The sequence below is a fragment of the Mesocricetus auratus genome, unplaced genomic scaffold (assembly GCF_017639785.1).
Source record: "Mesocricetus auratus isolate SY011 unplaced genomic scaffold, BCM_Maur_2.0 Super-Scaffold_100001, whole genome shotgun sequence".
In the NCBI taxonomy this organism is placed as follows: domain Eukaryota; kingdom Metazoa; phylum Chordata; class Mammalia; order Rodentia; family Cricetidae; genus Mesocricetus; species Mesocricetus auratus.
The window spans coordinates 2,258,487-2,274,460 of record NW_024429187.1 but is presented as its reverse complement, the minus strand read 5'-3'; the positions used below and the strand labels follow the sequence as shown (position 1 = coordinate 2,274,460).

The window sequence follows — 15,974 nt, the reverse complement described above, 5'->3', positions numbered from 1 at the left end:
CACCTCTTTCTGCAACTTTATTACATGTTTTCTTGTTATCTTTTGCTGTATTTTGGGGGATGGTAAAATGACTTGAGTATTTCTCTAGATTATCTAGGCACAGTCTAGGCAGTCATCCTTCATCTGCCATGATACCTCAGTTAGGTTGATGGCTCGGTTCTTGCCGCAAAGTGCAAAGTGAAGGAAATGAATAATGTCTGCAACTCCTTGGTGTTGGTAGGGAAATCAGATGAACTAATAAAAGGAAAAAGAGAATTGTGGACATTCTTTCTACAAAGACAAAAACATTTGGCCTTTTATTTTATGGCACTGTAGAAAATGCTTTTTCTCATAGATAACAAGAGTAACAAATTTGAAAATATTTGTATTTCTGCTACCTCAAATATATTTTGAATTACTCTTACACAATGTCTCACCAGCTATCACAGCATTTGCAACGAAGTAGATGCACAATAAATATTGAAAATGAATGTTTGGGTTAAGAATGAAGATTTGGGTAGAAAGAAGTCCATGTTTAATTATTAATGTATATTTATATTTGTATGACCTTATAAAAAGTAACATCATTAATACATCAGTAGGAAGTATTTGAGGAATATGGTTTCTGTCATTTATTAGGTAACTGGTAATGTATGGAAGAATTTTGGAAAACATATATAGGGCTCATGATGTATTCCAAGAGCTACTTATTTTATATGTGAGTCCAGATTTTTGTTTTCTGATTGAATTATATTTCTTTTCTTTTCTTTTTTGGCTTTTCGAGACAGGGTTTCTCTTTATTGTTTTGGAGGCTGTCCTGGAAATCGCTCTGTAGACCAGGCTGGCCTTGAACTCACAGAAATCCGTCTGCCTCTGACTCCCGAGTGTTGGGATTAAAGGCGTGCGCCACCAACACCCAGCTGAGTTATATTTCTATAATATTAGTAGTTCAGAAAAACAATATCCAGACTAAAATATGTAGATGAGACAAGACAAAAGAAATAAATACAATTTTGTTTTCATGGCAGCTTGTAGGAAGTCAATGTTTCCTTCACCAGCAACTATGGAGGAGACTTCATGTTCAGAGCATCCTGACGAAGTGCAGCTGGGCTGTATTCTACAACAAAAGCTTTTTTTTATGGAGAAAACAAATGAGCTCATTAGGGAATTTTGGTAATTGATTGACATTGACTATGAGAGTTCATGAAAGTGAGAATGTTGAAAATAGGGCACAGCATTCTAAAAGATTCATTAGTGTATCTTCTGTAGTGCAGAAGTCACCATCATGGCAGTGATATTAAATGCTCTCCTACAGGATATACTGACAACTATTGTAATTTTGGAATCCATCATAGGAAGCTTAGGAAATGCATTCATGGCACTGGTGAACATTGTGGACTGGGTGAAGAGAGGAAAGATCTCTGTGGTGGATCAAATCCTCACTGCTCTGGCCATCTCGAGAACTGCTTTTTTGTTTTCATCAATGACAAGTTTGTTGATGACATTACTGGACCCAGCCTCTTTGGAAATGAGAAGACTGAGAAGAATGTATACTATTTCCTTGACAGTGACCAATCATTTCAGCATCTGGCTTGCTACATGCCTCAGCATCTTTTATTTTCTCAAGATAGCCATTTTCTCAAACTCCATTTTTCTTACACTCAAATGGAAAGCAAAAAAAGTGGTATCGGTGATATTGATGGTGTCTCAGATAATCTTGTATATAAACATTATAGTCACAAATATAATCAGTGATAGACCTAAAGTAAACATACCTTACAGGTTTATCTCAAACAATACTCTAAGAGTTTCTGGGCTCTTTTTACTTACCAACACTATGTTCACACTCATCCCCTTCACTGTGACCTTGATTACTTTCCTCCTCCTCATCTTGTCCCTGCGGAGGCATCTGAAGAACATGCGGCACAATGCCAAAGGATTCCAAGATGTCAGCACTGCAGCCCACATAAAGTCCCTGCAAAGTGTGGTCACCTTCCTGTTACTGTATACCATTTTTGTCATGTCACTTCTTTTCCAGTCTTGGAATATTAACTCGCAACCAAGTAAACTTAACTTTATGGTTTTTTGGAGTACAGCAATAGCTTTTCCCTCAGGTCACTCATGCGTATTGATTCTGGGAAACACTAAGTTAAGGCAGGCTTTTCTTTCTATGCTGTGGTGGCTGAGGTGTTGTAAGCACAAATGTACATAGAATTGAGATGCCTGAAACATCTCAAGTATCCTCTTCCACATCTGGAGAAAATTCCATTGATAATAGATAGATTTTAGAGAGGAAACAGGTTTATGGAACTCAGGGGTCGTGAACCTTTAGGCAAAGAATTAGAGAGTCAGACAGAGAATGTTGTTATCTGTGAGTGGGCAGGCAGCAATGCAGGGTATGAGGATAAACCTATGTCTGCCACAGAGAGCAGCATATTTTTAAACGTCTCACGTGGGAGAGTAGGAAAGGAGGAACAGCAGTTGTGCCACAAGGAAATGGACTCATGATTAGCTGATATCCTCTAACCTTAGGTGGAAACAGTATGAGTTTTGGTAGTTTGACCACAGCAGGTGTTTCAAAAGTCCATGGACAGTCCTGGGTAAGAGGCCTCTATAAGTACAAAGGGACTACTTAGTATATAATATAACAGTAGATAGTTTTTTCTGTCTTCAGCCAATCTCTTTTTAGGGTCTTGCTGTCTGGAAAGTTTGCAGGAGGTGAGAAGTATGTACGATGAATTCTGGAAGAATGAAAAAGACTGCAGGATGGGGTTTAAGTCCATCATGTGATAACATCTGAAGGGAATAGAGACTTTAGGGGTGTGGGTGAATCTAATGATAAGTGATGCTTATATGTGTAAATTCATGCTTATCAAATATTTTTCAGTTATATGTAACTATGAATTCTAGAAAATTCAATGTGAGTTAAGCACCATCTAAACACAATTAATGTTTGCAGAAAAGGTGCAAATATGTATATTGTCCTAGAAAGAAGTGTATAAAGACCACTTATATGTAAAAAGTAACATCAATATAAGTTTTATATCAATTTTTATCTTTTTAAAGGTTAAAAATGATTAATGGGAATATATGAGGTATGTCTATGCACATACAAATGAGTATGAAAATTCAAAATTATTTCATTTTATGACAGAAGTATGAATTTATAACCTAGAAAAATATCAGGGAAATTGAATACATAATATGGGTTTAGATATCAGATATACTTATCTAACATTTCATGTTTAAGATCAATTTAGAAAACTAAAAATACGAACAAGCAAAAAAAAATCTGGGCCAACTGCTGTGTCTATTCTTTGTCACGACCAATAACAACTTGTAACTAAAACTCTTAAATGATGACAAACTCCATTGAATCACCAAAAACCATCCACCCTACCTCTTGGGGATGTGGATATCATAACAGCGCCTTTAGAGAAACCTGAAAATTTGACATAAAAAGATCATGTTCTGGGAGAGCTATTGGTTGTCCACTCTTAGTGTGATGGGAGAGTACAAGGCTTATCTGAAGTCCTGACTGGAGTAGTCTGTGATGCTGGACCATCCTTAGCTAACTGCTTTGCAGATTTCCTGAGCAGTTTGTAGTACAAAGCTGATCTGTGGGTGGTGTTTGTCAGCTTAGTGGTATTATCACAATCCAGGTGACTTCATTGTTGTGGGGCTCCAACTTCCTTTAGAATACTTCAAAGGTCACTGTTAGGAACGGATACTGCTCACTGCAGAAAAACTTTAACATTTTAAGTGTCAAATGCAACAGATATTTGAGAGATTAAGGGACCACAAACTATTAAATACATCTGGGCTACACAAACTTGTTACCTAATTACCTGGGGCAGATCCAAGACCAAAATTAAATGTAGGGAGCTATATGAAACTTATTTATAGAATTAGTTAGTACTCTCTATGATCATTAACATCATGACAGAATCTATCTATCATCTATTTATCTATCTATCATCTATCCATCTCTTATAAATTTTGACATAATATTTATACCTCAAGAGAAGTTTAAAAGAGTCAAAATAAAACAAAAGGATTATGAGGTTAGTGACAATAGAATAGTCCCTTATGTTGGTTTTTCTTTTGTCCCATATCAAGTGACTCTTCTGACATTAGACAGAGATTTCAGATTTTCCTTTAACTTGCATGCTTAAGTTTAGAGAAGAAAGGAATCATGTTCCAAATCTAAAGCTAACTTTAATTTTTAATTGAATTGGGACTACAAAAGACCATTTGTCTTATATGTCTTTTGAGAACAGTAGAAACACACATTAAGGAAGATTTATGAGATTTTATCCTATTGGAAGTGTGCTATAACATTAGGTCAATATACCCTTTTTCTTGGGACAATTTCTCTGGATGATTCGTCCTACATTTTCAGATGTCTCATTGGTTCAGTGGTCTTCAGATTCCTTAGTTGGATGTTTTTATTCTTCTGGAATTACAAAAACAAAACGCTGACCCAATCTTAACTTTGGGGAGTTTCCCTTGTTGGCAGTTTGAATGGCCATACTGTTTGATGAACTATTGCTTTTACTAATCAAAAGGATGTCTCTCCTGCTTGAATCTTTATCAATTTTGGTGGTATCCATATATTTCTTTCTCCTGTGAAAAAAGAAGCTAAATGTCTTTCCCAGTGTAACACATATCCTAATTTCCATTTTGAGATCAATATACCATTAAAGTCTACAGACTAATTTAATTCAGTGGTTTTTTTTCTATATCCATTGCCTTGCTGCAGCTGTTGTTTCTTTCTCATTGGAGTTTCAAAAATTAAAGTTAATAAAGCATTGTGTAATCCATGGAGGTGTTCATTACTCCTTTTTATTAAGCATATCTTCTAAAGTATGATTAGATATTTTTGTAACTATTTGTATTGTAACATTGTGTGGTATACCTGTAATATGCTTTATGTTGTAATATTCAAAATCGGTTGCTTTTTACTAGAGACATATGCTGGAGCATTGTATGTCTTAATTTGCACATTTTGCCATAATGGCCATAACTTACAATAAATGTGTGATTAAAGAATCATACTTTTCAGAACTCAAAACAGTTGCCCATTGAAATTTTGAATATGTAGCTTTAGAATGGTGCAATACTTTAATTTTCCAAACTCCACAAAATGAAGCACATCAATTTGCCAAATTTCAATTTTGAGTACCCTTTGGATTAATTCCTATAGTTACTGTGGTCTGCTTATAGAAAGAACAATTAGGACATTTCCTTATAATTTCCTTGGGTTTCTGGCTAGTGCTAGAAAAATCTTTCTTCAAATCCATGTTATTAACATAGTGCTTCTAATGAAATTCTGAGGCTTCTAGCATATTTCATGCAAATAGCTGATCAATTTTATTATTACCTTGTGCTTCAAAACCTGGTAGAACTGTGTGGGATATGATACATGTTATATATAGCCAAAGGTTTCTATTTCTGATTATTATTTGCAATTGAATAAATAACAATTTAATTATGAATCATCTGGGATAAGTTAAGCAGTTTCAACACGGAAAACAACTCTTTCTATATATTGAGTCAGTAACTATTTCAAGAAGTTCTGGAAAAACTAATGATACCATTAGAATAATATAGAATTCTGATTTTGAACAGAATAATAGGGGCTTTGAGCCATTTTACTTAGGGTCCCTGATTTATTTGCGTGAGTATAGAATATTGGGGCTTCAGAAATTGAGATTCCTTGCACAATATGAGGAAAGATCCAATTAGTTCTTTTATAAACTGTAATCTCTTGCTTTGGGGATATATATTTTTACAAATATATCCCCAAAAACTACTGCAAATTCTTTGCTAATGTCCATTTTCTGCCCTGTTCATAATGAGGTAATATTCAGTCCTCCAATTTCTGCTGTGTCTATTTCTGTTAATTGAGAAAGAATCAATTTTTTTTCTTTCAGAGTTCATTCAGAATAATTTACTATATAGATCTTTAATTTTTTTTAACTGCTTGTGTGGCAAAATATCCGTTGTTAAGTATTATCCTCTCTCTGCATAAGAATTCCTGTAGGAAAATACATAGAGGGTAGCACTAGGATACAATCAAGACCTGAATCCAAGAAATCCACATGTGCATTCTGTAGTTTTCTGTAGACAAAAGGAAAGACTCTCTTAGCCTCAGCTGAAAGTTTTCTTGGACCGTTTATGTTTTTCTCATATTGAATGGTTTGAAATAAATTGCTTATCTCTTGAGTTATTAATCCATGTTTGGGCCATAGCCAGTTAAATTTCCCAGCAAAATTTCAAAATCATTAAGAGTTCATAATTTATCTATCCTGATTTTTATTTTCTGAAGGTTAATTTTTTGTAAACCCATCTTTTATCATAGGTAATTATAGAATCTCTTTTTTATTTTTAGGAGCAATTTTGCAATGCCCAACAAGGCAAGTATTTTTTTTTTGCTTCTTCAAAGATTTTTTTCTCATGTGTCTGTTTCTGAATTATTGATTGAAAAAACTTTTTACAAATTATTTATAGTGGTTGTTGTACAAAATGTTGACACAAAGTAGGTAAGGCTGTTTAATACCCCTTATGGGAGTATTTTCCACTGATACCTTTTAACATGCTGGGAATTATTATAAGTATCCCACTGTGAAGGCAAATTTTCCTCAATCCTCTTCTTGTAAAGGTATAGGAAAAAATATCAGTCTTTTAAATTAACCACAAAAAACATTAAGGTAATAAAGAGAAGGCAAGGGAATTCCAGGCTGTAAAGAGCATATTGTTTTGATCATCTTATTACTAGCTCTTTGATCTATTACCATTCTCCAATTTCCAGATCGCTCTTTAATGACATATTAGGAGAATTTCAAGGAATTTTGTATTCTGCAATATGTTGAGAATTAATTTGCTTCTCTACCAGCTATTCTAATTCTTGTAATTTTCCTGATGTCAAAGTCCATTGTTCCATCCAGAGAGGTTTGTCTGTCAACCATTTTAAATGTAGGATCACCAGCTGTTGTGACCTACTGTGTTGTGCCTTATGTGCTCTGTGTACATCGGAACAGTCTGTGACCTTTCTTTTTCTTTTTTTTTTTTTTTTTTTGGTTTCTCTGTATTGTTTTGAAGACTGTCCTGGAACTCGCTCCATAGACCAGGCTGGCCTCAAATTCACAGAGATCCACCTGCCTCTGCCTTCCTAGGTGCTGGAATTAAAAGCGTGTGCCACCAACGCCCAGCTCTGTAACCTTTCTTAACAATATCTTTTAATATGTATCTCAGAAGCATTGTTTAGTTTATGGTTTGTCTCTATGATTGAAGTAATGTTAATCTGTGTTTTTCATTGCTGCATTCTGATATTAGGGAAGTTCAATGCTGCAACCATTTAATACAGTTCTGGGTACTTATACGTGGATATATCTGCATGCTGGGTGACCTGCCTGGAGATAGATAGAGGAGCAGTGTCAGTTCCGAAGACTATTGAAAATACATGACTTCAGATGGGGTCACGACCCACAGGTTGGGAATCAATGCTTTATGGGATCATATACCATAATTTAGACTGGCTGACATGTAATTCACATGAATTTGTTTTGTTTATGTATATTGTTAATATTGACTGTCTGCCTAAAGGAACAGTAAATAAAGTGCATGCATTTACTCAAATAGGTGAATCTTTAAATTAATTTGAGGAAAGGAAGTTTTAAGAGCAGAGCATAGTGATGTCACATGCCCCATGTTCAGTGCTGTTAAATTAAAATAGGTCATAGTCCTGTTTATTCTTAGAAATGGAAGATTCTTTCTTCCTGGCTTATTTCCACAAATGAGTCCCTGCAAACGTCTCAGGTTGTGTTTCACCCAGATCGTTTTCCATCTCATTGCTACCAATTAATTTATTATTATTTTATATGCACTAAAGTGTTCCTGCACATGCATATGTGCACGCAGTGCTTGTGGAGGCCACAAGGGGGCGTGTGTTAACTTAGAACTGGATTGATGGAGGATTACAAACTGCTATTTGGGGTATTGAGAATGAAAATCAGGTCTTCTGCAAGAACTTTTGCTTTCAACTTCTGTCATTCCTCCGGATGCCTAAATTTACTTTTTAAAAACATATTTAATTTTTTCCTTATTAACTGAAAACAATTGTTTATCTTATTTTATATTTATCTTTCTGAGAAAATTCAATGAAAACACATATGATTTAAAATAAAATGTGTACTGGTAGGCACTAAAAAGAGGCTGTCATAGTGTTTAGTGTTCAGCCATTTGTACTCCTCATAGCATTTTGATAACCACACAGGTGTGATAAAGTTTCTCATGTATAGAGTTCTCTGATAAAATGAAGCCTTCATGCATGAAGATAACATCAGTGAGTGAGGGCAGTAAGAGCCATGGAGGGAAGCTGTCTCCACATTCAGTGAAACGTCTATAGGAGAAGGTTGTTCAAGCCACCATTTGCAACTACTCTGGAGACTGAGGTAGGAAGATATGAACTGGATATCAATCACACATACACTAATAAATGTAATTTAACTATTAGTAAGAGAAACTGTCAGCATACTTGATTGTGAAAGGATATGTAAAGCTTAATAAAATTTTTATTTGCAACAACAGATATTAATTTGTATTGTATAGAACCCTAGAATTACTTTCACAAACCAAATGAAATATCTGAGTGTTTTTGGTGATGCTGGCATGTGTGTGTTTATTGACTGTAAATAATTACAACACAATCTGTTTGCAGATAATTGTAGGGAAAATAAATTTTCCTGGAAGATCTCTGAGTAAACAAGGAAGTGTTGGGAAACAAGCAACCTATAAGTCTTTTCCTAATTTTTCCTACATGGAGAAAATGTGTTTGTTGAAATAGAATATTGGTGTTGAAGAATACTTACGACATTTTCTGAGAACTGAGGCTCATCCATCACTTTTGGCATTCCCGATGCAACCCTGACTGAGTTTTAAAATGACAGCTGTATCCCTAGTCTCTCCTTGACATGGGAGGCCTTACCCTTTCTGAGGAGCTGGTGGGGGTGGGTTGGAAGGAGGTGGGGGTATGGGGGTGAGCAGAGGGAGGGGGAACTGTGGTTGCTATGTAAAATGAATAAAAAAACGATAACTGCACTTGGTGATTTGTGGGGACACCAGACCTTGAGCAGAAACCCACTTCCCCTTCAGCCTGGGAGCAGGCAGCTGTGAGATAATGTTTACTGAGAACAATTCAGTGCTATAAAGCTCTTGATAGGACTCAGATAAGGGCTTGCTCACTGAAACACCATGACTTTGACACCCCCTATGGCTAGATGGCTAGATGCTTCTTCCTGTTCCCCCTGCGGTGTCTCCCAGATTCTGGGACTGGAGATTAAACCACCAGCCAGGAGGGTGAGAAGTCTGGGAGAGTTGTTGGAGAATTGTATTTAGATGGATAACAGAAGTCCTTAAAAAGGGAAGCGTTTTTTCTTGGGGAGTCTTCTCCTAAGCGGACTTGGGTTCTCCTCCTAAGCTGACTTGGGAAGCATAAAGTTTTCTTAAAGCAATCGACCGGTCTCTGTGTCATCTATCCCGACCACCTCGCTACATTCTCGAATACAGGCTGCTCAGCAGGTGCGACAATTGGAGGATCCCACCGAGATCGTGAAAGCGAGGTAAGTGAGCGGGTTAGTCTCTTTTTCTGGCCACGGACAGATTGGGGAAAAAAAGAAAAGAAACCATGGGGAATAGTTCTGGGAAGCTTGAATTAAAGTATCAAGTTAAAAAGTTACTTGAAGGACATTGGACTAGAGTAAAGTCTAAAACCTTAGAAGGCTTTTTAAAATGGATTGAACGTGCGAGTCCATGGTTCATTACTGGGGGAGGCTTAAATGTCCCAGATTGGAAGGATGTTCGCTATGATCTTTAGAGTCGGGTGTTGGTGGCATATGCCTTTAATCCCAACACTCGAGAGACAGAGGTAGGTAGGATGGAGGCCATCCTTGTCTATAGAGCGAGTTCCAGGACAGCCTCCAAAAGGATAGAGAGAAACCCAGTCAAAAAAAAAAAAAAAAAAAAAAGGAGGGTAAAATGAGAAATAAAATAAAAACTCTCCAGTCTTTCACCTGATCCACTGAGGTCAGGAAAGTAAAGAAAAACTCAGAGATCTAAAAGGATAGCCAACAAGTAAGGCTATAAGTATGTATTAAAAAGGGGGTACCAAGCTAGGGGTACCAAATTAAATGTCTAGGCCTTTGCCTGACAAAGGTCAAAAAAAAAAAGCGGAACCTAAGAAGTTGCCCTCAGTTGGAGGGTGGATTGGAAAATTATCCTCAGTGGGAGGAAGGATTAAAGATTAAAAAATCGATAAAGTTAATAAATAAGGCCAGTCTTTCACCTGATCCAATGAGGTCAGGAAAGTAAAGAAAAACTCAGAGATCTAAAAGGATGGCCAACAAGTAAGGCTATAAGTATGTATTAAAAAGGGTGTACCAAGCTAGGGGTACCAGATTAAATGTCTAGACCCTTGCCTGGCAAAGGTCAGGAAAGAAAGGGAACCTAAGAGATCACCCTCAGTTGAAGGGTGGATTGGATTAAATGTCTAGGCCCTCACCTAACAAAGGTCAGAAAAGAAAGGGAACCTAAGATAAAAGTTGCCCTCAGTTGGAGGGTGGATTGGAGGATCATCCTCAATGGGAAGATAGATTAAAGATGGGTAAATTAAAAAAAAAAATTGGTAACAGTTAATAAATAATGTATTAGTATTCAGTAAAGAAAAAGGCACAGGTATATAAAATAAAAATGTTTGGTTACATTTATATGGGGTAGGTTATTGATACAAATTTAAGGTCAATTTTGTGAGTCATCTCTAAAAACTTTTGACAAAAGCCTGCCTTTCCACTTTGCATCTACAGAATTACAAGGAGTGGGTACGGCTGTAGCCCCTGAGTGTAGCTCAAAACTTCTCTAATGAAGAAATGATGAGGGACATACAGGACTTTTTCAACCTTTTGTTTTAATTCAAAGATTGACTGGAGTTGTTCTGTTAAAGAAGTTTCAGTTCAACAAACTAATCATAACCTAGGCAAAAGGAGAGATATGTATACATGGTCTGTGTGTATGGACGTGGCCATGTCAGTATGTATAAAGTGTGAAATGTAAATGCGTAAATGTTGACAAAAGCAACTGTTCTAATTGCCTTGGATATGATTAAAGGGATACTTAAATCCCTTCAAACAGTTAAAAAACTACCTAAATCGATTTAGATATAGCCAAAAGAAACATCCAGTCAGTCGGTTAAGATTTTAACAAAAAATTCAAGTTAAGCCCTCAGAGCCAGTCAGAGAGAGAGAGAGAGAGAGAGAGAGAGAGGTTTTTTCAGGGAACTGCCCTGCCGCTTTGGCAGGCCCCACCCCCAAAGGTGTCTGTGTAGATGCAAATTAGGCCTTGTCAGCTCAGATGCAAACAAGGCTTTGTCAGCTAGTGAGAGCTACAGGTTAGAAAAAAAAAAGGGACTATTTGGGACATAGTATAGTTTACAATCCTTAAATGATTCTCAAAGGTGCTTAATGGTTATGTCCCTTTTAAAGGACATCTACTAATAATTTAAATAGTGATCCCAATTCACCTAGATAGTTAACTAAGGAGGGTAGACAAATCCTTCTACTGTTATGATCCAACTTCAACAGTTCATACAAAATTTAAAAATAAAAAAAGGGGGAGTAATGTCCCCAGTCCCCACATGATTCTTTGAATAATCCACTCCTCATTTAAAAATTTTAAAAATGTAAATGCCAGTGAGGAATCTGCTTCAGACAGATTCTGATGTAATGAAAGTTAAACAACTATTGCTCAGGTCAAATGGAAACATCTATACACTAGACAGTAGAGAAGACCCTAATTTGGGGTCGAGGGCATGTTTGTGTTTTCTTGCAGAAAAAAGAATAAAGCTTCAGTAGCTGTCACAACATTTGGTGAGATACATGGAACAGAGAAAACTGGACCTGAGACCGTGGGAGCCTGCCCAAGCCAGTTCGAGATCTCCTAAATCAGTGTTACTGACCCTTGATGTCATCAAATCTACAGCCTGAGAAAGAAATAAAACAGTCAGTTCCAGATTTCCAGTTTCTCATCAGGCCTGCTACATCAACCTCCTGGACCCGTGAGTTTTCATCCCAAAGCCAACAAAACTGAAAGATTAGCAGTTTGCCGTTGATATACCTTAAAACAACAGAATTCATTTTGCCAGCTTTTCCCTTTGGGGGAAAAAAGGACCCATTTAAAACATTTGGACATTGGTATGGACTGTGATGAGTGGCAAAAGCCTCTTTTCAGTATTTGAACAGGACATGGTCACTTGAAATATCAGATTTGGTAGTTCCTGTTTCTGGAATCGCACCTATGCCAGTGTATTTTTCTGGAGAAATGTAATTTGTCCTAATGCGACAAAAAGACTTTGACTCAAGTTACATATTCAGCTAATACAACTGACATTAAATCAACAAACTACATCACCACAGGAACAAATTGGTACTCTGTAAACAGTGCAACAAGCCTCTTGTTCATATTTTTTATAATGCTACATGTGTAACATCAATGATTATACCTAATGTATCTGTACAAGTGCACTCTCTAATGCTTTCCTAAGTAGATCTTGAAATGATTGTAAACTTTATCACTGTTTTGACCGTCAAATTGTAACTATAAATCACCCTTGTAACAAAGAAAGGCTGGTAGTAGAATGCTACGGCCCAGATGGGGGGGGGGGGGGGATGGGCAGGTGACAGAGAGGTGCTATATCAGTGGGGGTCCTAGGAATGGTAACAGTGACAGTAGGCATTCTGGCTTCATGCGGAGTTCAAAGTGCCTTAGCCCATGACAATCCCAATAGCCATAAAGCCTTATTACAGATGATTCTAAGGTTGGGGGGGTTCTGTTGACTGGCAACCTGTGGGGAAGACCCCTCCCACCTAAGACAGGGGTTCAAGGTCCCCCAAAGATGGGCCAGGGAGGGTGACCCTACTTGACCTAAGCCAGGAGTGCCTCATTTAAAAATAAAAAAGGGGTAAATTGTGGGGACACCAGACCTTGAGCAGAAACCCACTTCCCCTTCAGCCTGGGAGCAGGCAGCTGTGAGATAATGTTTACTGAGAACAATTCAGTGCTATAAAGCTCTTGATAGGACTCAGATAAGGGCTTGCTCACTGAAACACCATGACTTTGACACCCCCTATGGCTAGATGGCTAGATGCTTCTTCCTGTTCCCCCTGCGGTGTCTCCCAGATTCTGGGACTGGAGATTAAACCACCAGCCAGGAGGGTGAGAAGTCTGGGAGAGTTGTTGGAGAATTGTATTTAGATGGATAACAGAAGTCCTTAAAAAGGGAAGTGTTTTTTCTTGGGGAGTCTTCTCCTAAGCGGACTTGGGTTCTCCTCCTAAGCTGACTTGGGAAGCATAAAGTTTTCTTAAAGCAATCGACCGGTCTCTGTGTCATCTATCCTGACCACCTGGCTACATTCTTGGATGCAGGCTGCTCAGCAGGTGTGACAGTGATTTCCATTTACATGTAAACTAAAGAAGGCAAAACCTTGCAAAACAGTAAAAGAGAACCTGTCTTTATTTGCATGCTAGCAAATGAGACTTTGGCTTTAACTTTAACAACAGCATGTGAAATTCATGGCGTTTGGTAGGAGTATGCACTGCATGGTTTGGGGTTATTCTGCACTCTTTGGGGATAATAGTGTTTCACATAATCAACACTTAACTTGAGTCTTGACTTACTTGAATGTTGCTTTCCTATTAACATTGGCCACAAACTATAAATGCACCAGGACTTTACTATCTACCCACAAATCAGGTATTGCTCAAACTTTAGTACAGGAGGTTATAAACTACACACAGTGACATGGGCTTTGCCTCATATTTTTCCTAAAGTTGTTAATGAACATGAATTTCACCTGGTTAGTGACAGAATTTGCTTCTGGGAATTGTGTTAATGTTTCCATAACATTGTAAACCATTCTGACTTTGTCAGCAGAAAAAAAAACAAAGTTTACCAAGGACTGGAATTTTCACTCGTCTGGCTGTCTCCCAAACTGGCTTCTTTTGAAAGTGAAGACACAGGTATTCATGCAGTTCTCATAGTCTGTCTTAGTTGATAAGATGGACAAGTGAAGATGGATGTCCATATTGCCTGTGATGGCACCAGTCTTCCAATACCTGTTTTATTTCCAGCCGCAGCAAATTTCATCTACTCAAGATATCCAAATGATCCAATCTCTCATTTTACTTCTGAAGCAACAGTGTCACTCTGTTACTGTTGTGGGGACTTCAGTGCTTTTTATTTCTGAAGTTGCCATGGTAACATTGTTAGCCAATGAAACTCATGAACTAACACAGATAGATAGATATACAGAAAATGTAATATACAAGACCAAAAGGAGGGGCATTTTTAGTTTGGTCAAATGAAACTATTTCATAAAACGCTACATAGCATTACATCCCTGGTTCATTTCCCATTGTTAACCCACTATGTGAGAAAACAGCCCAGGGAGGTGAGGATGTATGGAAAAGTGTCCCTACATGTCATCACAGTGGTCTACAGGAAGGCTGTGGAAACTATGGTCTCCTTTCATTGCTCTCTGTCATCTACTTTGTGTGTCTTCATACACAATTGGAGTTCTGATAGGTTGTCATATGATCCAGTCCACTTAGGTTGTCAGGCTACTGGTACTATTTATTTTTCAAGCCATTCATTTATCTTAATTTAGGAAAAAAGATGGTGTCATAGGCCTATTTGTTTGCTCTTTGACAGAAAAGGCCCTGGTGGAAAGGACCTGTCCTCTTGATTGGTAAAAGGAAAAATTCCAAAAAACAAAATTAAACAAAAAATCCATAAGAAAAAGACCCATGGAAATTGTTTTATGTTAGTCAATTACTGCAGATAATTGTGCACGTTTTGAAGTGTGGTTGACATATCCAATGTTAATGCCATTGGAGAAAACTTATTTCCTCCTTACTGGTGGGTGTCAATTGCATATAGCTTCTTGTCTATGACTGCTATCCTATGTCTACATCTCCCTCTAATTGCTGGACCCCATCTGGCTTGAACTTGTGCTGGCCTTGTGAGTGCTGCCATAGTCTCTGAGAGGTTGTACATGCCTCAGTTCTGTTATGTCTGGAACACACTTTGTCCTTTGGAGGCATGCATCACCTCTTGCTCTTAGAATCTTTCTACCTCCTCTCCTGCATAGCTCTCTGAACCTTTAATGAAGGCATCCCATTTTGTACTGAATGCTTCAAAGTCTCCTTCAAATGATGTTTTCAAGGAGACACCTTCTAGATAACAGTTTTATAAACAAAGTGGTATTTTTTTTCCTGCTTTTAAAAATAATTTAACTTGTATGCAAATAATGACTTCATTAGGTCATTTTCACAATTCACATCATTGGGCATTTTTCTTGTGCATCCCTCTTTCACTTTGGTCCTTCAATCCCTGGAAGCCCATTTGTTAGTCTCCATCCTCACCCAAATAACTTCCCTCTTGCCTTCACGTCATCATTCTGTTTATTTTCTCCTTCCTCTGCATACATGTAATGAATACACATGCATACAGAATTAGATCTCATTGAATTATGCATAGGAAAAAAATAAGTGTATTTGTCTTTTTAAGTCTGCCTTATTTTACTTAACATGATAATCTACCTTGACCCCACTTCTCTGAAAATATGACAATTCTATTTTTTATAGTTGCATAAATAAAATTACATTGCATGTATCTTCATAGTTTCTTTATATATTCATTGATGAAGGACATAAGGGCTATCTGGTACTTAAATGAATGTGAATATGCCTTGTAGATTTAGAGACCTTCAGTTATATTCTCTAGGGTGGTTTGGCTAGGCCATGTAATTTCATTGTTTTGAACTCTGGGTTCCTTAGTGGCTGAACCAGTTTATTTCAAACCAGCAGAAAGTAAAGACTCCTCCTTTCTTTCTGTTTTCAACATTTATTGCTATTTGTTTTCTTGAAGTCAAGAATGCTGATTG

At 37.3% G+C, this 15,974-nt stretch overlaps 1 protein-coding gene across 1 annotated transcript; it reads left to right on the top strand.

Annotated features, from left to right (window-relative positions):
- The first annotated feature begins 1,264 nt into the window (after positions 1 to 1,264).
- LOC101825140 (taste receptor type 2 member 103-like) lies at positions 1,265 to 2,191 on the top strand. Its single transcript, XM_005072970.1, has one exon. The coding sequence runs from the start codon at positions 1,265 to 1,267 to the stop codon at positions 2,189 to 2,191; it is 927 nt and encodes a 308-aa protein (XP_005073027.1).
- The last annotated feature ends 13,783 nt before the right edge of the window (positions 2,192 to 15,974 follow it).